The sequence below is a fragment of the Parus major genome, chromosome 14, assembly GCF_001522545.3.
Source record: "Parus major isolate Abel chromosome 14, Parus_major1.1, whole genome shotgun sequence".
Classification (NCBI taxonomy): domain Eukaryota; kingdom Metazoa; phylum Chordata; class Aves; order Passeriformes; family Paridae; genus Parus; species Parus major.
In genome coordinates, this window is record NC_031783.1 from 2,642,681 (window position 1) to 2,667,560 (window position 24,880).

The 24,880-nt window shown below is 50.4% G+C and overlaps 3 protein-coding genes across 7 annotated transcripts in view; 2 read left to right on the top strand and 1 right to left on the bottom strand.

The window, feature by feature from the left end:
• Positions 1-588: 588 nt before the first annotated feature.
• On the bottom strand, positions 589-5,046 carry PERCC1 (proline and glutamate rich with coiled coil 1). Its single transcript, XM_015642364.3, has 2 exons — positions 2,588-5,046; positions 589-1,464 (listed from the first exon to the last, which is right to left on the bottom strand). Exon 2 carries the CDS (start codon positions 1,430-1,432, stop codon positions 728-730), a length of 705 nt encoding a protein of 234 aa, XP_015497850.1. The 5' UTR covers positions 1,433-1,464; positions 2,588-5,046; the 3' UTR covers positions 589-727.
• A 557-nt stretch (positions 5,047-5,603) lies between these two features.
• Positions 5,604-24,705, top strand: LUC7L (LUC7 like). Of its 5 annotated transcripts, none has more exons than XM_019008275.2 (11): positions 5,604-5,786; positions 6,404-6,474; positions 7,560-7,654; positions 12,442-12,540; positions 13,235-13,345; positions 13,982-14,125; positions 14,500-14,676; positions 15,345-15,433; positions 19,768-19,797; positions 20,684-20,848; positions 23,179-24,705. In XM_019008275.2, the coding sequence occupies exons 4-11, from the start codon at positions 12,445-12,447 to the stop codon at positions 23,318-23,320; spliced, it is 954 nt and encodes a 317-aa protein (XP_018863820.1). In that variant the 5' UTR covers positions 5,604-5,786; positions 6,404-6,474; positions 7,560-7,654; positions 12,442-12,444; the 3' UTR covers positions 23,321-24,705. The 5 variants fall into 5 exon arrangements, with proteins under 5 accessions (XP_018863820.1, XP_015498680.1, XP_015498679.1 ...); XM_015643194.3 differs by lacking the exon at positions 6,404-6,474 and adding an exon at positions 21,867-21,928 and having other exon boundaries at positions 5,620-5,786; XM_033518027.1 differs by lacking the exon at positions 5,604-5,786 and adding an exon at positions 6,059-6,289.
• Positions 24,706-24,835: 130 nt separating this feature from the next.
• Positions 24,836-24,880, top strand: part of FAM234A (family with sequence similarity 234 member A) — an 18,068-nt gene continuing 18,023 nt past the window's right edge. Inside the window, exon 1 of the mRNA XM_033518026.1 lies at positions 24,836-24,880. The gene's annotated coding sequence lies outside the window, so the exon portion shown is untranslated.

A 24,880-nucleotide genomic window follows, 5' to 3' on the forward strand; every position in this document is an offset into this window, starting at 1 on the left:
GGTGTCCCCTTGGGGCTGAACTGATCCCTGTCCCACTCCTGCTGCTGGAAGGGCACAGGCTGGGGGGTGTGGGGAGCTGCATCCTGGCTGCTGCCCCCCAGCAGGGCTCAAGACAGGGGCTGGCTGCCCCTTCCCTGGTTCTTTTCCCTTTCAACACCAGCACAAAGCCACCACAAAGCAGAGGATGCCTCAGCTGGGCCCTGGTAACAGCCAGGTCTGGCCGTGGGGAAGAGCCAGCCCTGCTCTCCTGTGTGGGTCCGGATCCCTGGCCGTGCCATGGGGCAGGGGAGCTGTAGAGCACGGTGTGTGCCCCGGGCAGTGCTGGGTCCCCCCTGCGTGCTGACAGCCGGGTTCTTTGTGAGGCCCCGCTCGCCCTTTGCCCTGGCGCAGCCGAGATAAGGGGATGGGATCCAGCGACTTGGGGCGCAGAGTAAACACGGGCTGCTGGCTCCTGCCGGCACCGCGCTTCCCTCCTCTTCCCTCTGCTGCCGGGGCAGCCCCCGAGGATCATCCCAAGAGCCGTGCCCCTTTGTGTCTGGCAGCAGGGACACCACGGTGGCGGGTGGCAAAGGACACCGCACACGCTGGTGCCTGGCGGGAGTCATTTATTCACTCGTCCCGTCACCAGCTTTGACCCGGCAGCTCCGAGTGCCCCGGTGCTGGCACTGGGGCCACCAGGTTTATCATTAACTGGGTGGCACGTGGCGGGACCGAGGCCACAGTGGGGTCACAGCCCAGCAAAGGGCTCTGCCTCCAGCCCCGGGCGACCCGGCAGCTCCCGCCCAGCCCCTGGCAGCTCTGGCCCTGGCTCCACTGTCCAGTTGGCCAGGAGGTCGCTGAAGTCAGGGGTGCCAGTGTGGAGGAGGCTGGCGGGGCCTGGGCCTGGCTCCTTCCAGAAGGAGGGCGGCAGCTTCCTGCGGTGCATGGGGGTGATGTGGCCGTACTTCCTCTCCAGCCGCTGCGTCCTGCTGCCGGCCACCCGGGCGGGCAGGCACCGGTGCACGCCGTACTCAAAGAGCTCGGCCAGCGGCCCCAGCCTGTGCGTGGCCCCCGGGCTGTCCCGCGGGGCCACGGCCTCGGCCACAGCCTCAGCGCTCTGGGGTGAGCCGCAGTCCTCGGGCACGGGGTGGCTGCTGGCCTCCTCCCGGCCCCGCCGCCCGAAGTAGCGCTGGATATCACAGCTGATGAGCTCCGAAAACTTGAGGAGACGTAGGGTGGTCTCGGCAGTGCTGGAGACACTGGCCAGCTCCGGCCTCACGCTCTCCTCCACTGCTTCCACGTCCTCCTCCTCCTCTTCCTCCTCTTCTTCCTCCTCCTCCTCCTCGGAGAAGTCGGGGAAGTCGGGCTCAGGGTGCGTGGGCAGCAGGAGGCCATGAGGGAAGGGCGAGGGCAGCCGCAGCTCGGCCAGGGGCTGGATGACACCCGCAGCCATGTCTGTGCTCAGAGGCTCCCCCAGGACTCACCCTGTGGGCAGGGACAGCGGGGTCAGGGTGACACACCTGAGAGGGCAGGGGACCCTGTTGTGCCACACCATGGCTAAGGTGGGGCTGCAGGGCAGCAGGGATGTGCCCCACAAGTAATGGGGTGTGGGATGTGGGGCATTGGGGATGTCCCCACCAAGCTATGGGAAAGAGGGCAGTGGGACATCCCCACTCAGCCCTGGGACAGCAGGCAGCAGGGGTGTCCCCACCAAAATATGGGATATGGGGCAGCAGGAGCATAACCTTGAGCCGTGGGACATGGAGCAGCAGAAATGCCATTCCCCTACAAGCAACAGGACATGGGACAATGGGGATGTTCTAACTGAACCCTGGGACATCAAGCAACAGGGATGTCCCCATCAAGCCATGGGGTGTAGGACAATGGGAATGTCCCTAAGTCATGGGACATGGGGCAGCAGGGACATTTGCACTGATCCATGGGACATGGATGTCCACACCAAGTCATGGGATGCAGGACAGTGAGGGTGTGTTCCAGAACTGTGGGGCAGAGGGATGTTCCCCTTCAGCCCGGGGCCCTGCATGGAGGTGAATGGGGCTCAGCATCCACCCTGCCACTCTGGGCTCAGTGCCACAGGTCCCCATGTCCTGCCCACACAATGGCCTCTTGGGTTTCCCTGCAACACAGTGAACCCACCGCGTCCCTGCCCTGCCCTGATGGGCTCTGGCCACAGCTGGGTTTCACTGAGCCAGATGTGGCCCCTTTTTAGCTCGTGCTACCTGTGCTGAAGGGTCCCCAGCCCTGCCTCGCTGCAGGACACCCCTGGCCACGCTGAGAGGGTCCCCAGACCTGGGTAACCAGACCTGCTCCTGCCACACCAAGCATGGTGCCAGGACCTGCTCCCAGCCTAAAATTGTCCTTGCCAGCTCCATGTCCCTCTTTGTGCCTCCCCCACCGCGGTAGCCCCGGTGCTGCCTCCGTTCTGCCGCAGGCTGGGTTATGGGGGGCTCAGCCTGACGAGGCAGCACACATCTCTGAGCTGCAGGGGGAGAGGAGCAGGACCACCACAGCCAGTCCCACCACCACCCTTAGCTGGAGAAACCCCTGGGCCAGGAGGGCATCGCCCGGGCCGCGGTTCCGCACTCACCTTGGCGCTGCTGCCTGGCCATGCATAGGCTCCCGCGCCGCTCCCCCTGCCCGTCCCTCCACCTGGGCCTGAAGTATTTATAGCGGAGCAGCGAGCTGACGGCTGGCAAATATTTGGTAGCCGTATTGTAATAGTAGACTCGGTAAACAGAGCTGGGGTTTGCTTTAGCACCCAGCAACGGGAGAGCGGCTCGGGGAGGGACGCGGGGACGGAAGGCAGGGCTCACCTTAATGGTTCACTAGCCAGGGGATTTTCAAGTGTTGTCCCTGTAAATTCACCTATTAAATCGGCAGCCCCAGCTGCCAAACTGCCCGCACACTTGTGCCGAGGGCTCTTATCTCCCTGCTGATTGGAGGCGAAATCAAGCTTTGTCAAATAGGCGTAAAATTAAATTTCATGCTATTTTGACTCCTGGAGTAGGGATCTTCTGAAGAACATACTGCGTATCGAGCGATGCCTCTGCAAACAGGGGCTGCCCCTGCAGTGGGCAAAGCCTTTCTGTGGGGTACCCCCAGGTCCTGCACCACCCTCATGCAGCTTCAGACCACTCATCTCCAGCCTTGTGCCCCTTTGAGATGGATGTTGGGCTCCCCGACCAGCCCTGGGAGGGGTTTTAGAACCTGTGGATGAGAAGGTGGACGTGCCAGGTGGAGAATGTCTGGGTCAGTCCCATGGTAAGGACAGAACCGGATGACACCATTTTCACCCTGCACTGTGGCCCGTGGCTGTGCTGGCCCACGCAGTGCCTCCCCGTGAGGACAGGGACAACAGCCATCAGCTCAGGTCTCAGAGAGGCTGTACCAGAGGTGCCATTTCTGCCTTGGCAGCAAGACGTGCCAGCGGGGTCATCTGGGGCAGCACAGAACAGGGGACACAGGTGGCTGGGGATGCAGGGTGACCAGGGACACAGGATGGCCAGAGGACACAGCACAGCCTGCCCCTGACAGCTGAAGGGCACGGAATGGCAGGGGCCTGACACAGCACCCAGACCCTGTCACCGGTGTTGGGGACACTCAGGGAGTGTGGGACATGGGCCACTGGGCTTGGAGACAGCCACAGCCCTGCTCCAGAGCTGCCCTGCTCTCCTGTTTTTGAGTTGACCGCAGCTCTTGGTCTTCCCTTTGGAGCTTTCCCTGCCTCCTGCCCTGGGCAACGTGTTCTGAGGTGTCTGCAGTGCTGAGATGGGGTTCCCAGCTCCTGGCAGGGTGCAGCACTGCCAAGGAGAGTGTCCCAGCCGGGGCAGGGCTGTCACCGACCCGCTCCCCGGGCCGGCAGCCCTGGGGCTCCCTGCAGGGGCAGGGCTGGGCAGCGGCTCCGGCTCCGCAGAGCTCCCTCCCCTCTCTCACAGTGGCAGCGCACAGCTTGGCATTGCTACCGTCTCCAGCCCGGGGAGTCAGCCCTGGAAGCCGTGGTCCCTGATCTCCGATCCCCAGGGAAAGGCGGCTTTTGCTGTCCCATCACCTCTGTCCCAGGCCCTCTTCCTGCAGGGCAGGTGATGGGGAGAGCTCCCACAGCCTCAGGGTCAGTCCGGCAGGAGGAAAGGGCTGCAGTGTCCCTGTGCCCAGGTGGGAAGGGTCTGAGCATGCTGGTGAGGAGGTCCAGGTGTGGGACAAGGTGTGGGGAGCATGACTTGGCTGCTGGCTCACAGAGCTGGTAGTGATGAGGTGTCCGTCCTCTATGGGAAGGAATAATGCACTTAAGGAGCACCCAGGGCTCTGCAGGACCATTCCAAGGGCGAGCAGCAGTAGAGGCAATGCCCCTGCTCCTACAGCAGGCTTGGGCATGTGGATCTGACCCTATTCGAGTGCCCATGGTGGCCATCCCTGCTCCGGACTTTGCCAGGGCCAGGCATGAGGAGCTCCTGTCCCACAAGGAAGGGGTCTCCTGTCTGCCGAGACCCCCGCAGACAAGCAGGGTGAGGTGAGGCTCTGATTCTGCTCGCCCGGGATGGTGAACGGGTGCCGGGGCTGGCTCACGCTGCACTTCCCTGAAAGCCGACGGAGCTTTAAATCTGGGGGAAATCCAGGCGTGGCTGAGGCAAACGGAGCATCCTGTACCAGGGCTCTGGCTCTAACCCTCGCTGCCTTTGTAGCCCTGTGGCAGCGAAAAGAGCGGGTGGAATTTCTCCGGCACAGGGAGCATCCATAGGGCAGCCGAGAGCTCAAGGTGAAGAGACAAAGAGGTAAAACACATGGGAGTGGTGCGAGCTGGAGCTCAGAAAGCCAGGCAGGGAACAAAGCACACGGCAAAGCTCCGCAACAGCTCAAGTTTCCCTGCGATACCACGGCCTCATCCTCCCCCCAGCAGCTGGGAGAGCAGCCACGGACAGCCCAGTCCTGCACTGCCCCGGCCTCGGTGTTCTGCTGGCTGTAGCCGTGTACAAGGGGGTTCATTTCATCCCCTTGTCCATGCATCCACCCTGCCTCCTGCTGCTCCCGCCTGCCCCGACCATGGATCTTATCATTCCCACCCCCGACAGACGCCTTCTTTGCCCCACATTCCACCTCCCCACATTCCCCACGGTGGCCCCGTGCTGCCACAGTGCGCTGGGGACGGCAGCCAGCGCAGCCCGGGCCTGCTCCGGGCACCAGCCTGTCCCCCGGGAGCCGCTGCGGCCTGGCTACTGTGCCCACACCCGGCGAGCCCCGGGACGGTTGGCACGGCGCTATTGGGGTCCGGTCCCACCGCGGCGGGCCCGGGGCCGTGCTGGGGCTGCCCCCGACCCTCTGACACCACCGCCCCTTCGGTCCGACCACGCCCCTTCCCACAGACCACGCCCCTTCCCACAGACCACGCCACGCCCCTCCCCACAGACCACGCCCCTCCGACATCACCGCCCCTTCGGCCCGACCACGCCCCTTCGGCCCGACCACGCCCCTTCGGCCCGGTCACGCCCCCCCTGACATCACCGCCCCTTCGGGCTGACCGCGCCCACCAAATCGCCCCGTCCAGCCCCGCCCCTCGGGCCCCGCCCCCTGGCGGACTACCCTTCCCGTCATGCAGCGCGGCACAGGGCGGGGCCGCTTCCGCTCAGCGCTCGCCGCGCGTCGCCGCTGCTGAGGCCGCTGAGCCGCCGCCGCCGCCCCAGGCCCTTGTCCCGGTCTCGGTCGGAGCCGCCGCCTCCGGACCGGCCCCACCATGTCGGCCCAGGCACAGATGCGGGCCCTGCTGGACCAGCTCATGGGCACGGCCCGGGACGGTGAGTAGGGGCGGGCGGGGCCTGCAGGAAACGCCGCGGCCTGGCGGCCGCCTCACCGCGCGGGGCCCGACCCGGCCCGGCTGCTGCCGCCGCTCCGGACCTGCGGCGCGATCCGCCCCCGCCCGCCCGGCTCCAGCCTCGGGGCGGCGGAGCGGGCCCGGGCCTGTCCGCGCTCGGGGCGGAGGGAGCCCGGGAGGGCCCGCGCCTGGCCGGCGGTGGTCCCGCCGCGCCCGCGGCCCGAGAGAGCGCCCGGCGCCGCCCGGCCCCTCCGCTCCGGGCCCCGGCTGCCGCGGACAGGCTTAGGGCCGGCTCCGTGCCCGCACGTCCAGAGGCGCGTAGGTAGGTGTGCCTGCAGCGCCGGGTGCTGTCCGAGACGAGAAATGTGACAGCCCGTGCAAAATACGGTCCCGCTGCGGTTTGTGTCTCCCTTCTGCGACTCGCTGGGTACTTAAATTCCCTTTGGCACGTTAACAGGGCTGTCCAGGCACTTTGCACTTTGTTTCGTAAGTGAATAAGTGCTTTTCTTTCTCTGTGTATTGAGTTGCTATTGAATTGCTTCCCATATTTTTATTTCATACAAACTGAACAATTGTGGCCCCTCTATTTTATTTATAAAGGTTCAGTGTATCTTTGCCTGCCTACATCAATCTGCAAGGGAGTTGCAGAAAAGCCTCATGTTCATCGAGCCGTGAGTCACAACCAATTTTTAAAGCTGTTATAACAAAAAAAAAAGTGTTTGCTTTTTTTCACAAGTAACTTTAAAAGTGTAGCTTAGAAAGAAAAAAAAAATAAAAAAAAAAATCAGTAGACACAACATTATTCCTGGATGCTTGTGAATCCTAAACTATATTCATACTTTAGTATTACACATACCTGTGTCATATGCACAGATGAGCTTTAAAATTGTCACATACCATTACCACTTTGCCTTTACTTTTATGTATCATTCCCCTGACTTCCTTACTGCAGGTGTGGGCAAGAAAGCTTTTCCTTTAAAACTTTTCAACAATGGGCATAAAATTCTGCAGCTGAGGTCTTGAAGAATGCAGATGGGTATAGTATGTGTTGGAGCTCGCAGTGTGTATTGACTAACTTTGTTTCTTTTTTTATTATTTATTTTTTTGCTTTTCTGATATTGTCTCGTTTTAAGTGGCTCCTGAGTGTAAAATGTCCTCTGAGGGTGGGCTGTGGGTGGGAAGCACGTGGTGTGTTCCAGTCCAGGACCTGCCAGCTCCTTCCTTGCAGGGCCTGGGAGAGCACACCCTGCATGGTTGGGTTCCAAACCAAACAGACTGATGGCTCAATTATCACCTGAGCAAAGAGCAGTTGCCTATAAATTTTGCCAAGCACAGCCCTGTTTTGTGATCTGATAGTGTGGGGTTTGGTATCTCCCTGCCCCTTCTTCAAAGTAAAAAAAGAAAAGGGTGGAAAAAATAACAAGTTTTGGCTGGGAGCCAGCCTGTCTGTCTCCTTTCCTCTTCTGGCTGTGCTGCTTCTTTATGTGGATGACAGGCCTTGGACATTGCTTGGCTCACCAGCACTGTGTTTAACATGGTGTCCTGGATGAATAAATGCTAAAATAGTGTTTGTTGCCAATTATAAGTGTTCCAGAATATCCTGTTATCCTCTAAGATATTTCTTTTTTTTGAGTAATTTTGGGGAGCAGGAGCACCAAGTATTTTAATCTGCATATTGAGGTGAAATGTTCATGCCGACACCTGTGTTTTCTTGGTGTTCTAATGTCTCCTTATTTAAACCACACATGAATTTCAGGAGATGAAACCAGACAAAGGGTGAAGTTCACAGACGATCGTGTGTGCAAGAGCCACCTTCTGGATTGCTGTCCCCATGATATCCTGGCTGGAACAGTAAGTATGTCCTCTGGAATAAGGGATTCTGGTGAGGAGGATGTTGGTACAACTCTTGCTAGTGCAGGGTGGGTGACTTCTAGGAGAGATCAGGCTTACTGTACTCAGGGAGCAGTCACAATTCTAATTCCACTTCCTGTGACCTGTGTAAGGAACTGCTCTCACTTCTCAAAACAAAAAAGATACCAAACCAGGAGCTCTCAAAATTCACCTGAAATCTTTTTCTTTCACAATCCCATGGGAAATTGCAAAATTATTTCTGTTTTAGCAGCTTAAGATGGTCAGAGCTTACAACTTATCCTGTGGTGGTTCCAAGCCTGTAGCTAGGCTGCTGCCCTGGTACACTGCTGCATCTTCAGGTTAGCAAGTGTTTTCTTAGCAGCTGCACTAATCCTTGGAGATTTTCAGTCTCCTCTGCCCAGCCTTGATGGAAGAGCAGCTTTTCTGTCGTTATTGGGGTGATGTTGGCAGATCACATCTCTGGCTGAGTGTTGGTTGTTTGTGTCACTCTGCCCGACTGGTTTCAGACAGTTGTCTCAGCTCCTTTGCTGTTCCCTGTGGGAACAGAGCTGGCCAGCGTTCAAAGGTTTGGCTCACGTGCTACCTTTGAGAGCAGAAGGTGATGCAGGCTTTTAACAGTGAGCTCTTGTGAAGTAAGTGTTCATTTGAGGCTCCCAGATGAAAGCTGCAGCCCGACTTTGGAAAGAAAACTGTGTCTTTTGTCACCATTGCTGTGCAACAGAGGCAGGATGGAAGTGAATATGGATGTTTGAAATCCATCTCTGCCCTTGCTGTTTGCATGAAATACTGTGACAATTCACAGTGTCTGTCCACTTAACCAGGTTGTTGAAAGATGCTCTGGTTATTTCTAGCCCTTCCTGCTGCTCATTAGGGAGCTGGCTGGACACAGTGGGTCTCCAGCAAAGGGAGGGCTGGCACTGCTGGCCCTGCTTGTGTCACTGCCACAGCAGGAGTGTGGCAGCACTGGTAGAAAGAGCTGTAGCAAAAGCCACCTCTGCTCTCAGCACTCAGACTTGACCTTCTCAGTAGCTGCCTTTGCAGAATAAGATTGGAAAAGCTGAATACCAATCTCTGTACCTGTATTTTTTTTAATTAATTTGAAGCTCAGATGTGTTTTTCAGTGATTGCTCCATCAGCCTTCATATGGCTTCACCTCCATTTCAGAATTTTAAATTTCAATCCTTTGTATAGGTCACTGTGGGCAGGGTATGTTTTTTGGCACGAGATTGTACAACAGTTTTTTGGGGCCCAAGGGGTGTTTTGAACATGAAGGCTGCCTTCTACCTCTGCTGGCAGATTTTCAGAAAGAAAGTAAATGGTGAGTTGAAAGAGTAGTTCAACACAAGTGATGTGTGCTAGGTGGTGCCAAAGCATGGAGTCTGAAGTGTTTCAGATGGCTTGTGAGTCTCCTGGGGCAGAGAAGCACCTTGAAGAATTTGTTTCTTATGCTTCTGTTGTTATTTGTCTTGATTGAGTTGTTCTTTCCCTCTTGCTGTGGAGTTTGTGCTCAGAAACTGCAGGAGCAGGAAGAAAGACTGCTCCTGCATAAGTGATCTTGTGGCTCACTCACATGATTTTGTGGTGGCTTTGAAGTGGGTGTGGAGTTCTACACCTCTGTCATCGGGTTCCTGGGGGCCAGAGCAAGTATTGGTGCTGCAGATCTGTGTTGAAAGAACATGTGATGTCCAGAACAGGAAGAGCATTTCAGCTGTCACTGCTGCCAGTACAGAATGAAACTTAGCTGGAACGTGCAGTGCTTCCTCGTGATCTGAGGCAGCTCCACTGGTGCTTTACTGTGCTCTGCTAAGGAAGAGCTGTATGGGTGAATCTGTCTCAGCTGGCTGGGGTATAATCCACCTCTGGGTGTATTACTGCAGACATCAGGACCTTGGACCTCTTGGAAACTTCCAACAGATGCTCCAAGCCTTCTGGTGCTTGCTCTGCTGTGTCCTCCCCTAAGGCATTGTTGCTGCTGCATCCTTCATGTGTGCAGATATTCCTCAGTGGGAAGCTGATTGAAGGCAAGCAGGAAGCTGATCCCTTGGGGAGCTGTGCTCAGTGAAATATGATGGGTCCCACTCACTGACCTTCAGATGCAGATAAGAAAAGGAGTCCAGTCTGTAAGCAAAGCTCTGGAATATTCCTAAGAGCTGCAGAAGGCCTATTGATCTTTGCTTTGTTAAGGTGCACCAGTGTTCCTTGTCGTAAGAGCTGTCATTTTAAGTTGGTTTGTTCTTGTGATTATTCTTCCTTTGGCCCCAGAGACTTGTCTGAACTTACCACTAAATAACCTTTGGTGGTTTTCTTTGGTCTCTGTGGGTAAGGAGGAACATTCTGGGAGAACAGGAGTTGGTTTAGGGCTGTTACCAGGGCCCTTGTCATCCACATTGTTTGTGGTGAGTGCTGGGTTCTCTCTGTTCATGCTAAGCATATTTCTGTCAGTGAAAGTAATGTAGCACATTGAGAGATGGCATCAGCTGGCAATTCTCCTGAATTTCAGCTCTACTAAGAGGTGGACAAATGAGCCTCAAAGCTGCCCAGGTTGAACAAACCTTGGAAATTACATCCAGGGAATTGTCCCCTACTGGGAAATATGAATTAAAATCTGTAGGTTCTAGATTGTTTTTTTGTGGGTTGAGAGGGGGGTCTTTGCTTTCCTTTTTCACTTTGATGAAACTCTGCATCTCTGATCACTGTTAAAGTGTCTTCTTTGTGGAAATTTAATTTTGTGGTGACTTGCCAGTTCAGGAGATCATAAGAGGTACCTCAGAATGTGGATTTCTCAGCAAATGTGAGCAGGACTAATTGTCAATGACATCTAAATGTATTCAGTCTTTGTATGTATGGGGAATTAAATCTTTGCTCAAGCTCTGCTGGTTGCCTGTCTCACATAGCTGTGTTATAAACCAGCCAGTGTTGACTGGAGCAGGTCATGGTCTCTGTGGAAAGGGAATCTCTCTCCTGGGGATGAGAGGAGACTTTGAGGCAGAAGGGCTGCTGTTTTTACCTGAGTGAGCAAAACCTGTGGAAATCTTCTTCCACTAGAACATCTTAAACAACATGGAGGAAGATTTGAGGTTTATAAACTGGTGAGAACTGAATGTTCTTCCCTGAGGAAGATGTTAAGGGATTTGTTGCCTGCTAACAAGCAGGGATAGGAATAGGGAGCTTCAGAACAAGCATTGTTGGCTCCTCTGAAGTAGTCAGAGCCCCTTCTCTGAAGTGGGGTTAGTGGCTCAGCTTGCAGGAAGAGCTCAGATAAGAATATTTATAAAATGATCTCAGTAGAATGACCAAAAGAATGAAAGATGTGTCACATCATAGAAAGTTATTTTTGTGATAAAATAATAGTAACTCTGTAGCATTCTTTGAAGTGGCTTGCCTGAAGTTGAACATGATCAAGCTCTAAAAGTACCAGCATGCTTTTTTTGTAGGCATTAAATTTCTATCATTAGAGAACTCAGCAAGAGTATTCTGGATGCAGTGCCTGTTTCTGTAGCCTGCTGCCTGTGGCCTCCTGGTTCTGGTACATCTGAGCAAAATGAGGAAGGCTAAATGGTGGCAAGTCATGGGGATTTTTTTCTTTTTCTAGAAGAGGAAATCCAGTAATAAGCACCTGCTGAAAACCTGAGCATAAACTGGTAGAGTTTGCTTTAGTTGCTGTGCTTCATTCTAAGCACTGATTGTTTAATGTAAGCATCCCCAGTTTTAATTTGTGATATTCCACAGGGATTCAGTGCTATCCCAGTTCTGCTTTCTCTGCAGGTCACTGAGTTGACACCTGTTGTTGAGGTTTGGGCTCCTTGGGGCTGGTGGTGACAGTGAAAGAAGGTGGTGGGTAGGCTGGGATGTTCCTTCATGCAGTGACACGTACCCTGCCATTCCTATGGTGCCTCACAATTAGGGCTTATATTATTTTGGCTTTCAAAATGCCATTTTCTTTTTCTACTCAAAGAATAAGAGAAATGTTATTAGTTAAAAATCTAAAATGTTGAACTGCAGCTTCCATGTTTTGAGAGCATAATCGACTTGGGTTCATGTGGCTGTTAACTACTAGGTGGGAGAAAAAATAAATTCAAATAGCATGGAGTGCAGTGGGAGGGAAGGGCAGCTTTCTGAGAAGGGAGATGCCCTTAAGTCTCTCATTAAACGGGCTTATGTGTAGGACTTAGCTTTGCTGGGCAGGTTTTCAAATTCCAAGCTGCAGCTGGATATGGGAAGGGTCTGGCTGTGGAATTAACAGTCTGTTATTGCTGAGTGTGGGGTTGTGCATTTCTACTGGCTGTAGACCTTAATCCTTTAAAGTCCTTTTGTTGTTGATAGGAAGCATTCTGTGTATATCCTACAGTTTGGTATGTCGTATGTTACTTGGGCTCATCCTGACACAGATGTGCATTTCCAGATGAGCTTTAAACAGGGTGCAGGTATATTTTGCTGTGCTGTGGCTCCAGGATAGAAGGCATTTGCAGTTGGTGCCTGTTGAAGGAGACCCACTTCCCTCCAGACATTTCTGAGGCTGTCCTGGAACTTAGGGCAGGAGTAGGACTGGACTGAAAGTATTTGGGCTTTTCTAATGTTCCCAGAACACCTAAAAAATGAATTCTGGCAAGTATGTAGTTCTTCTGGCTGGTTCTGGTACTGAGAGGTTAAGAGGGAGCTGCTTTTTGTGAAAAGACTTTATTTTGATGTGATGCAGTTGGCAGGAGATGCCTGCTGCTCGTTGCCATAATGGAGGGTTCTTATGTGTGTTCTTTTCCTTTCAACAGCGAATGGACCTGGGAGAATGTACAAAGATCCATGACTTGGCTCTGCGAGCAGATTATGAGATTGCAAGTAAAGAGAGAGACCTGTTTTTTGAGCTGGATGTAAGTATGGAGAAATTCTAGTTACTTTTAAGGAAACTAGTTTTTGAAGTTACTGGGCTGAGCAGTAGAACTTGGTGGCCATTTCAGCCCTTCATGTTACTTGATGTGTTACCAGACCAGAATGTGCAGCCCCTTCCTGAATGTCAGCCTGACTGCTGACTTGAGAATGTAGAAGTGTAATTATGGCCTTTGCCACCCCATTACCCAGCTGGTTGGGAGGCTCTCTGGCATTCCTTGGATCCCACACCTGCTTGTACCAGGTTCTTGTAACCTGATGTCCTGTCCCAGAAAGAGATTTAAAAACCTGCTCAGTATTTTAACTTGTCAGATTTAGCTTTCATTTTACCTTTCTGTGATGGAACAGATCAAGGGAAAGCACAGTTCTGTCTTTCCTTTTCATGTTATTCCAGTGTTTTTGTCTTTGTGCCTGTTGCTCCTGCATAGGAAGGAAGTTCCAGTGCAAAGCCATGTTGATGTGAGGAGCATCCTGTGATGTGTCAGAGTAAAGGAACTGGGTCAGGTTTACAGGGCAGGGGTCAAATGTAACTTGTTCTGCAAAGTGTCATTTGGCTTTTTTCTCAAAGCATCTGTTCTTGAGGTTGTTTGAGCATTATACAGGATTGCAGCTGTTGGCTGTCAAAGCTACATCTGGCACAGAGAGCACCTTCATTCATAATTTTGTCTGATCATGCAGGCGATGGATCACCTGGAATCCTTCATTGCAGAGTGTGACAGGAGAACAGAACTGGCCAAGAAACGCCTGGCTGAGACACAGGAAGAGATCAGTGCTGAAGTGTCTGCAAAGGTATTGGCCTCTCATTTAAACATTAGCTCTGAAAGTCTCAGTGGGAGCACTGGTGCTCTGTTTCTCTGACACCAGTGATGCTGGGGAGTTAGGCTCCACAGAGGATTTGGGGGTTCCAGTCATCCTCCTCAAGGAGCTGCTCTGGCCATTCTGGAGACAAAGAGCACCGTGCACTCCAAGAGATTGCTTTAGCATGGAAATAAAGCATATTGGTTTCTTCCCTGTGCTATGAAACGTTACCATAATAATTCAGAATAGTAAATCCATCGTCCCATGATTTTTGTTTCATTTAACAAGTGTTCATGGAGTTTTCTTTTTGGGAACTCGCCTAATTGGGCCAACACAAGACATTTCTGAAGATGATTTTGTGGCCTCTGTGCTGACCTGTAAGCCAGAAATGATTGGCAGATTGTGATCTCTCCACATCCAGTTTCTCTCTTTACCACGTATCTGTGACTGCACTGACATTGGTCCACCAGTCCCTTTTGTTGGGGACTCTTGGAGGTTCATGGTCAACTTCCAACAACAGATTTCATTACACAGTATTTCTTAAAAAAAAAAAAAAAAAAAAAAGAAAAGTTGTCCTGCAAGCTTTATCACATTTTTGTCTTACTAAAAACTAACTATTCTCTGCAGGCAGAGAAAGTACATGAGCTGAATGAAGATATTGGAAAACTCCTAGCTAAAGCTGAGCAGCTGGGAGCTGAAGGAAATGTTGATGAGTCTCAAAAGATCCTGATGGAAGTGGAGAAAGTCCGAGCGAAAAAGAAAGAGGCAGAGGTACAGTGTTTGCTCTCCTGTGAGTTGTCACAGGAGCCTGGGCTAGGCTGGGTGGTTTCTACCTCTGTTCCTGTGTGCCAGCAATCAGGTGGCAGGGTGATGTGGTGGATGAAAAGATTTTTAGAAACTTTTGCCTAGTGCAGAGAGCTGAGTGAGGCAGGGAGGACTTCACCCTCTGAAATACTTGGTCACCAGTCCCTTGCAGGGATGGACTGTTGGGTTAGCTGTGCCCACAAAGCCCTTGTGTGGCACCTCCTTTGTGTGAGGCTGGGTTCTGATTCTTCAAAGCAGTTCTTTGCAGGGGTTTCCTTGGAGGGTTGTGTCTGTGTAAGGGTTCCCTGACATTTGTGTGGGGTTTTTTTGCCTCCCTGTAGGAAGAATACCGAAATTCAATGCCTGCATCCAGTTTCCAGCAGCAGAAGCTGCGTGTGTGTGAAGTCTGTTCAGCATATCTGGGTCTCCATGACAACGACCGGCGTCTTGCTGACCACTTCGGAGGCAAATTACACTTGGGTTTCATTCAGATTCGTGAGAAACTCGATCAGCTGAGGGTAATCCTCTCTGTTTTAAACCTTCTCTTTGTACTTCTGAAGACCTTGAACACTTGTATTAAATTAATACAGGATTCTTTGCAGAGGGCTGGTAAAAGCTCAGAAATTTCCGATTGCAGAATCCCCAAAACATCAAACGGAGCTTTGTTTAGCTTTGTCTTGGGCTCTGTTCTGTCTTTTCTGGGTGACTAAATATGTACCCTCAGAATCAGTCAAACCAGAGCACTGCTGTAATTTATTCCTTGGAGCTTCAGTACAGTCATTCTCATTAACATGACTGAAATTTGTTACTCTGGGTTTTTTTTTTGACTTCGAAACCTCTTAATGAAATGTTTGAACTGAAGTTTTACATGGTTCTGTCATTGAAAAGATCTTGAGTAGCTGAAGCCATTAGTTTTCCAAAATGATTCGTAATGGGCTGTGGTACTGGCCTTGCTTGCAAACAGAGACCTTTAGCTGAGTAAGAGTTGTGATTCCTATGCCTCACTCACTGTGCATTGAGGTCAGTGCCTCAACTGAGAAAAATGAGACCCTTGATAGGCATCTTAACTTAGCACATAAAATGCAGTGAAATGGTTCTTTGTCTTGCTATTGGAATGGTCTTCCTGCAGATCTGACCTGTTACTGTATGGCTGAAATATGATGTGGATTTATTTTTTTTCCCCTAGAAAACAGTGGCAGAAAAGCAAGAGAAGAGAAACCAGGATCGTTTGAGACGGAGAGAGGAGAGAGAACGAGAGGAGAGGATGGGCAGACGGTGAGTGGGACCTGGGAACTGGCCTGTGAAGTTTAGAAGTATCTGATTCCATGTACATGAGCACTGCAGGAATTAAGCATCTACTTCTGGAGTGGCTGTTGGATGTGCTTCAGATGGTGTGTGAGCATCTTGGGACACTCACCTTAGAGTGATTGTACACGTATTTCAACCTCCACTCTGTGTCTAAAAGATGGGAGTTCCCTGTAGTCTTCAGGCATGTATTGGTCTAATCCCTGTTTTAGGGAATCTGAATCTGGATGAAATACCCTCATCCAGAGCATCTGAGTGGGAAAGTTTAGGATGAGTGAGGACTAGGCTTGCTCAAAAGGCAGTAGTCATACAGAAATTCCCTGGATAGCCCTCCTCACTGCTTGGAGGTGACAAAACGTTGGACTGCCTGTAACTTTCCTACAATAAGTGAGGTGCTTTTGGCACAGCTTTGGTAAACATTTCCTAAGGAAGCTGAAGGATCCCAAGGAGTGGCTGCTTCTGGTGGTTGTAGCTAAGTGTGTCACCTGCTCAGATGTCTGTAATTCCTGAGCAGTGGGAGGGGCTGGAACATTGGTTTTCTCAGGACATGGTCTTCTGCATCTTGCCAGTTAAACTGGAAAAACAATTTCTTCTGTACTTGAACTGCAGAGGCATCTTGTGTGTAAACAGCTGAGTTAAACAGCCTGGTGTGGGGAGGGTGGTTATTTGCAGGGGTCAGGCAGAGGAAGTGGCTGGGTAGGAATGCTGTTCTGATTGTCACAGCATCTCCCTGGTTACCTCGTGTGTTTCTCCTCATGTACTTGTTGCATCAAAAAGACCCCAACCTTTCTGCCTGTGCAGAGATAGTTTTGAAACTCAGAGTCAGCTGAAGGGTGACTTTGTCTGAGGAATATGAGCTTAATAACTGCAGTGTGCTCTAAGATGGCTCTGGCTATACAGTGCTGGAATTGCTGACAAATACCAGCATGAAGCAGCATGGTGATTTTAGTGTATTATGAAGATGTGAGCCCCAAACTGTTATTCATTATCCATATTATTTTATTCATGTTATGCATAACTCCAGTTAGGGTGTTTTATGTGGGTTTTCTGTGGGGATTGCCTGGTGTGATCTGAAGGAGCAGTTCATGCTACAGCTTTCTGTCAAATTGTAGCATTTCATGGGGAACCCCACAACTTTGTTATCCATGCAGCTGTAATCCAGTTGGGTTTGGGAGCTGCACCATCTGGAAGTAGCTTATGAGTGCAGGAGTTAATCAAAAGGGACTACTGTTGCTGCTGCTGTGGTCAGAGATGTGGAAGTGAAATGGGAAGTGTATTTTCATGCAGCTGCTTCATGGCAGACCCACAGCAGGAGCCTGCCTAACATGGGCTCAGTTTGTCTCCATGGTGCCTCTTCTTCCTGGAGGTCATTTCTCTGTGAAAATTGCTCAACAGAGTTGTTCAGGAAGAACCCTCTGGATCTCTTTGTTGATCCACATCTCAAAATGCTGGTTTTCTTCCTTCTGTGGTGTGCCTGTGGTTTTGTTTTAGTGTTTTTTTTAAAAAAAATAAACACCCAAGCCCTCAATTCTTGAAAGCTAAAGAGCCTCTCGTGTTCACAGGTAGTCCATATGTGGATGCATCTGATGAGGGGGTTTGAAAGCTGCTTTTGAATGTTTATTTAAGGCTCAAAATAGGAAAGCTTTGGAGCTGGGCTAAAGCCCGAGTCCTTGCTGTTCCATATGTGACAGTACTTAGAGACTGTGGCTTTGCTCTGGCTCTGTGCAGAGGCACCTGTGTGTTCAAAGAAAAAACTTGTTATGAAGGATTCAGGAGTGCCATACAGAAGAGGTCAAATCAATTGCCTCTCCAAAATGAGAACTTGACCAGAGGGAGGACAGTAGTTCTGCCAGTGGACACTCAGTGTCAGAACTGAGGTTAGACTTCAGATTTCTTGGTCACCTATCTGCTGGGAGCTGTGCATGCCATGCTCATAGAGGCATTTTTCCATCAAAAACTAATTGGTGACTTCTACCACCTTTCAGACAGCCTCTCTTATGCAGAGCTTGGTATTTTAAGGAACCACAGGAAACATTTTTCCTTCAGAACTCTTGTCATATTCTCCTATATAGCACCTTCATGGTGTTGCTTTAGTAAGAGGAAGAGTATGGCTTGACTTTGGGAGTCTTTGGTGAGTGCCAGGCACTGTGACATCCCTGGAAACCTGTGGATTCCCTTGTGAAACCGTGCTTCTCATAGCTGTAATGAATTTGTCAATAAACTGTGATTCCACATAGGAATGAGTGAACTAGATTGCCACCCTAGTGGTAATAAACACAAATCTTGTGTGATGTTGCTGGTGGCTCTTGGGTACCCAGTAATCTCTGAAGACTGGAATTCTGTGGGGCATGCTGGGAAGTGCAGACCTTGGTGTTTGCTTCCAGAGCACACCAGCAAACAAGTCTGGAGGTCCCTAATGGATTTCCTGTGTGTTAAACTGGACAAAAGACAGGTTATGAAACTCAGCAGAAAGTCTCTGTGATACAGGGACAAAAAAAAAAAGAGGAAAGAATAAATAAAATAGACTTGCTCTGCCTTTTGCTCCTATGGACAGCAGTCTTCTTTTGTCTCCTGCTGTACAATGATTCAGCCTAGTAAGGGACAATGCTTGTTTTGTTGGATTCTTCCTGAGTTCTGAAGTTTGGTTCTAGGGAGTGATTATCAGATGGTTTTTGTGCATACTCCTGCTCGGATGATAGGCAGGAAGGGCAGCCAGACTTTTCAGGGGATGTGGAAGGGCTTTTGTGGATGTGTGCACTGGTGGTTCAGAATAAAGTGATCCAGAGGAATAAGAACATTAAGAACTTGGAGTAATTACAACTACCAAAAAAAATCCAGCTGCCTGCCAGGTATCTACAGGAGGTGCTGCTGCTCTGTCAGGTTCTGTTACGTGGGGATGGAGGTGTGTGCTCACTGCCTTGCTCTCCTGGTTTATCAGCTTTTCCTTCACCTGATCATGTGTTGCCACAGTGCATGTTTCATTTGCAGACTCCAAGTTCTGCTCTGCTTTGTTTACAGTGCTTACCTGAATTCCTTTCTAAATCTGGGGGCTTTTTTACTTTCTGCCATGACTGAATAATCCCACTTCACTTCGAAGACATGCCAGTGCACACATATTTTCTTAATCTTGTCTTATCCAGACATGGTTTTAAACTATGTTACTAAAACAGAGGCTTCTCTATTGCTTCTTAAATTCTTGTCTGTGTGTAGCTTTCATGTCAAGGTGCCAGAACAGCCCTGTGGGGTTTAAATGGAACCTTTGTGGGAGTCTGTGTGTAGTGGGGAGCAGTTACAGGAGAGAGTCTCTAAGTCATTAAACAGGGAGAGGAGCCACTTCTTAATTAAAGCAAAACAGGACTGTTCAGACAGCGTGTGATGTTCAGCTGGCTCTGAAATGTGGCCTCGGAGGAGGAGGGAGGGTGTAGCTTCCATGTGCAGAAGTATTTTAAGTGGTGCTGAGTAATGGTGCTGCTGAAGTTGAAAGAATTCTGCAGTTGTTATTTACAAAGTGTCAAGAGCTAATGCTGACAGCAATAAGCTCAGAGTGCCACACACGAGCTCTGAAGCTCGTGGAATGTAAGAAAGGATAGCAATGCCTGGATTATTCTTCTCAAGTGCTTTCTAAGGATTTTCAGTTTATCTCTGTCACTTGTCAGTAATAGTTCTTCTCTTGTGGCTGTGTCCTCTCTTTTTTTGTGGTTATTTTTCCCAAAATATTGAAAATATTTTTCAATATTAAAATATATAAAATAAAAAAAATATATTGATGCAAATTTCCTTCTAATGTTTGGTAAACAAATACAAGGAGTGAGAAAAGGCTTTTTTTTTTAATTTTTATTAAAGCCTCTTTAAAATGCAACTGCCTTAAAGGAAACAAAATGAGAAGACTGGCAGATGTCTTTCTGACTGGAGAGTAGCACATCTTGAAAATGTTAAGAGTTGATCCAGCTGCTGTTAGGCTGCAGGGAGTAAAGAGTATGTAACAAGTATGCACAGAAAATTAGTTGGAAAGGTTCATTTGGGTGCTTTGTTAATAGTGCCTGGTTTCTAGACCTTTTCTCTAGTGACAGGAAGCTCATTGTGAAGAAATGTATGTTTTCCAGTTTTTAACAAATTCTTCTTGCTCCTAAAATTGAAGCTAAAAGAATTATTTATTTGCAAACTTTTTTTTTAAAAAAACCCTAATATATCACTTGATGTATTGATTATTCCTGTGAAGAACTGCCAGGGTGGATGAATTTTCCTACTGAAAACCCACTGGCTGTATCATAACTTCTCTCACTTAACTCCCCTCTTCTTTTTAGGTCTGGATCAAGAAATAGAGATCGCCGAAGGTGAGTGCCCAGTTCTGCAGTTCTCCCAAATGCCTGTTTGTGTTTCTCCCTAGTTACTGAGGTTTTTCCTGTGTCTCACAATGGAGTTCACTGCCTCAGTGTCTGGTTTGCTCCCTGAAAGAGATGGGAAGTGCAGTATGGGCACCTCAGTGGTGCTGCTCAGCTTGGTGTGGCTCGTTGGGCTTAGAGCAGGTGCTGAGTAGCCTGGGCAGGATGGGCTCCAGAGTGTGAGCTGTAAATGTCCTCGAGGCCTCTTTCAGTAAATGCCTGATATACTTCCATGATTGTAATGTCTGAAATATCTGTTATATATATAATACCTCTGAAAATACAGAGATTTGAGATTGAAACCCCCATGTCTCTGGGAAGAGCTTGCCTTAATGCTATGGCAACATTCTCTGTGATAAGGCACATGGAGATCTCCCTGTCTGCTGCTTTCCTTTGGCATCTTTCTTATTATTAGAGCAGGGTGAAATAAAAATGCTTCTGAAGTACAAGGGTCTTCACAAGGAAGGTTCTCTTAGGGTAATTTCACAGGCCACTTCCTTTGGCCTCTCTTCTAATTACATGGGCCTCACTTGTGAGCGATGCAGGGTTGTAAGCTCTGCCCTGGCCCTTACTACATGCTTACAGTAATGGTGGGAGCTTTTTCTATATGTTTTCCAGCAAACTGAGTAAGCCACTGGCATTTTGTTGGCAGCACAAGGCCCAGGAGAACTCAGCTGCCCACTGTGCGGGTGTGGGTGCTCAGCCCTGGGTGTCAGCAGGGATGTGGGGGGCAGGAGGTGGGCTGTGTTGATGCTCTGGGTATTTGTTACTCAGGAGAGTCTGAGGTAGCTCAGGGGTGCAGATCTGAGGCACTGAGACACTCTGGTGTTCCCTCCAGATCACGGTCTCGGGAGCGGAGGCGGAGACGCTCCAGATCAGCTTCCCGGGAACGGCGGAAGTCTCGCTCCCGCTCCCGGGACCGACACAGGCGCCACCGGAGCCGTTCCCGCAGCCACAGCAGAGGGCACCGCCGCGGCTCCAGAGACAGGAGCTCAAAACACAAGTATGTATTCCCAACAGGACTGCATCTGGAAAGGGGAGTCCTTGGCTCATAGTGACCTCTCTAGCCCGTAAAGCGAGCAGGAGCGTGGCAGGTTCTCCAGAGCAGCTGTGGTGGCCTGTGCCAGCTCCTGGGCCAAAGCAGGATTTCCCAGGGGCCTCACGTGAGGGCAGCAGCTGTACAGCAAGATCCCAGCTGAGAGGAGAGTCTAGGAGATAGAACAGGTCCCCTGATCTGCAGTGCTGAGCCTCTAGAGGCTCCTTGGATTGGAAGCAGCATGAAGACTCCCTGAGCTAACTGAGCTTCCCTGGGCCAAGTGTCTTAGAGACAGTTTGGATGTTACACTTCTGCAGTTGCTTTCTGCTTCCCAGATTCCTTCTCTCAGTGCTGACACTGGATAGGAGTCTATGATTTGAGATCTGGGGGGAGTCTTCCATTAGAAGGCTGCTTGAGAGAGAAAGAATCCTTTAGATTCTTAGAATCGGTGCTTTTTCTACCTGAAAAAAAAATACAGGAGGAGTATACCATTCTTCTGTCTTGGAGGAGAAGCACTATAGTCCAAAGAAAGGCTTAAAGGTTTTCTGAAATTCAGCAAAACAGCTTCTGTATTGGAGGAAGGATGAGGCAAGTGTGTGTAGAGTATTAGAAAAAATGAGTGGAATCATTGTGTTCCCTTACAGCCCTTCTAAGCCCAGGAGCAAGTCTGCTTCCAGGTGCTTGCTGAGGTTAGATCTGGATTTTTTTAAAGACTCCTGGTTAATAGGGGAGTGCTCTAGCACTGATTAGGCACCAGCACTTAAGTACAATTCTAGAAACAAACGTATTGTTGTGTGTCTTGTGTCAGTTTAGCTAAGGGGTAAGAACAGATTTTCTTTTAAAGGTTCCTGGTGAAGGGGAGGGAAATAATGGTCTGAAAAATAAGTCTGTTAATAATTGAGGGGGGGTGTAAATACTGTTGATTCTCCAATGGCTGAGATACTAAAGTGCTTTTTTAAATCTGTCTTGAACATGAAAAATAAAGAAAAGAAGTTTGGACAATTAGGAAGTGAGGAAGATCCTGTAATAACTATTACTAAAGAGCAGGTAAGGGATTACTTCGGAACCCTTGAACATATCCAAACCAGCCCATTGAGATTGCAGTGGGATTGGCCAGCTGACACACCTGCACAAACTTGCTGAGAGCTGGGGACAGGCCAGGATCAGTTTAAGAAAACATAACAAAAACAAGAGAACAAACAGAAAAACCCTGCTTCCTGAAAGAGGGTAGCTTCTGTTTTCACACTGAGAGTTAAAAAAAATCTGCCCTCAGGTTCTGCTGGCCTGAGGTCTCTGTTGCTGAAAGAAATGGAGAGTGTCACAGGATCTGGAGATCTCAGGGTAGGAAGTCTGCAGGCAGAAGTCATTGTTGTGGAAAAGGTAGAGAGTTAGTGTCATCAAACAGACTGATGTTAAATGACACAATTTAATGAAAATGAAGTGGCTGATGGGTTTTGATATATCAATTTTGGAGTATTTTCAAACCTTAGAATTGACAAGAATGAAAGTGGAACCTCTAAGGTACCTTCTGTTGTGACTGTAAAAAAACCTGTGTACTGAGCCTTGGAGTAAAATGTAGGAGCCTCTGCTGAGCTCACTCAGGATCAGCTCCTCTTGAATCTTGCTATTCCTTAAGCTGTCAGGAATCACACAAGAAACAGCCTTTCAGATTAGACCTAATGTGAAGGCTCCTGTTTAATTCTGCGTGGGCTGACACAGGGAAGCGCTGCTGAAAATCTGTGGCTGTGAAAAGATGCGCCCATGCTGTGGGCTGTGAATATAAATCTGTATCCTTCTGCCTTTGAACCCAGGATGCTGCCAAAGCATTTGTCAAGGATGCAAAGTGAGAAACTCAGGGCTGAGCCAGCAAAGAATCCAGTTGGTATTTAAAGCAGTTGAGCAGAAAGCTAGTAGCTTAGGGCTTAATAAAAAAGTGCTCTGGAAGCCATGAACCGAGCTGAGTCAGAGATGAGGAAGAAACTGTAGGCACTTCAGGATGGCCCAGAAAAACAGTAAGGGGTGCAGGGAAGAACTGAGAGAGCCCCTGTGGCAACAGCTTGAAAGGATCACTCAGGAAGGAGCAACAAAGGCTGTGCTGTGCTCTCAGCGCTGCAGAGAAAGAAACCTCGCAGAGGGCCCAGAGCTGCTGTCATGGGGGACCCACTCCCCGTGCCACAGTACCCAGGCACGTTCCTGAACTTGTATCCCACAGCCCTGCTAGGGAAAGTTGTTGCTTGGTGGGTATTTGACAATTTTTAGTTGTGAAGCTGATAGCGATGGTTTACTTTGTACTTCAGATCTTCTAGAGATCGATCTTCAAGAGAAAAGTCCCGAGACAGAGAGAGGAAAGAGAAGAGCTCTTCTGAGAGGCGGCACGAGAGCACAAATGGCAAATCTCGTTCCAAGAGGTCAGAAGAGAGAGAAGCTGGAGAGATCTGAACTCAAACGATCTGTGTTGCACTGTAAATAGTCTGATAAACATTCTACACAAAGCCTAAATTTCCCATTTATATTTACTGAATACAACTCATCTTTTGTAGTTTGGGATTTTTATTGTTTGGCAGATAGCTGTGAGTTTGTAGAGACACAGAGTTACGTACTGTTTAACAGGATTTTGTTTTAGTAGGAATAAATAAATCTGAATGGATGGTTTTCAGTCCAGGCCAGTGTGGACACCCCATGTTTGTCCTGACGCAGCGAGCGCAGCGGTCGGGGCCATGCTGTGCCTGGAGCCCTGAGCTGCCCTGACCTTTGTAACGCTTCAGCCCTTTCCAAAAGACCCCCCTGACCCTCTGTGAGCACACCAGTAGCACTGGTTCTCAATTATATTTTTTCCTTCTGTTTATATATGTTAAAAGAAAATTCAGATTTTTTTTTTTTCTTCCTTTTAGTACTTAGCCACTTCATTTTTGTCTCCAGCACTTGAGAGTTGCCTCACTTGCCCAGCTAAGGAAAAACAGACAAAATTTGGCCCTGTTCTATACTGAGAGCTGTTTGTCATTGAGGATGACCAAATGAGCTGAAACACATTTCTAAGCTGGGCTCAAGTCTGGTTTTTACTACCTTTACAGTTCAGATAGTTGGTGTGAGCAAAGCAGTGGGAAACCTGGCTGGTTTCTTCTCTAGAGAAGCACAGCCACAGCTCATCTGCCTATTTACTGTGCACTGCAGTCAGAGCTTCCCCGCGGGGCTTTCTGAGCTGCAGCCGAAAGCCTTGGTGTGTTTCCCGAGGCCAGTCAGGCAGAATGTGCCGAGGGGCAGGGGTGGATCGGGCTGGAGCCCGTGCCGGTGTGTGCCCTCCGGGGTCACCGGCCGTGTCCCCAGGCCCGCGGGGGGCTCTGCCCGTTGTCACTCGCTGATTTGTACCTGCCTTTGTTTCCCACGAGGGCAGAAGGCGCCTGGCTGTGCCAGCCCCAGCCGCGACCCCCGGGCTCGGCATTTTGTGGGAGCGGTGTGAGTGAAGCCCTCGTGCCCCGCCGAGGCGGGCAGGAGCCTGGCTCGTTAACTCGCTGCGGTTAATTGCCGCCGTTAATTGCCGTTCCCAGGGGCGGGCTCCGGCCGGCGCTCCCCCCTTCCTCATTTCTCTCCTTTCCCCGTCCCCCCGAACGCGGCTCCGGTTCCGCCGCGGTGCTCTCCCGGTGTCAGTCCCTAGTGCATGCCCCCCTCCCCTGTCCGTTTTTACAATTAATTCCGCGGTTTCACGTGTTGTTTTTGTAACCTCCGTGTGGGGCGCGGGGGGCGGCGGGCGCGCGCTCGGGGTGCCTGTACGTGCCTGTGCTGTTCTCCCGCGGTCTGAGCGCATTAAAGATCTGTGTTTGTGGTTCCCGCTGCTGCCCGGTCTCGTTCTTGCGGGTTCTCCGCCCGCGCCGCCGCCCAAACCGGACTGGCCGGGCCCCCCCGCTCCGGGCGGAAGCGTGCCCTGCGCGATGACGTCACTTCCGCCGGTGGGCGGCGGGGGGATGGAGGCGGAAGTGACGGCGGTAGTGGCGGCGGCGGCGC

Excerpts from the sequence above, each read along its gene's own strand:
- PERCC1 (XM_015642364.3), bottom strand. The coding sequence starts at position 1,432 with ATGGCTGCGGGTGTCATCCAGCCCCTGGCCGAGCTGCGGCTGCCCTCG.
- LUC7L (XM_015643193.3), top strand. The coding sequence starts at position 5,726 with ATGTCGGCCCAGGCACAGATGCGGGCCCTGCTGGACCAGCTCATGGGC. Across the intron at positions 14,126-14,499 it reads CGAAAAAGAAAGAGGCAGAG|GAAGAATACCGAAATTCAAT; the intron begins GTACAGTGTTTG and ends GCCTCCCTGTAG. Across the intron at positions 14,677-15,344 it reads AGAAACTCGATCAGCTGAGG|AAAACAGTGGCAGAAAAGCA; the intron begins GTAATCCTCTCT and ends TTTTTCCCCTAG.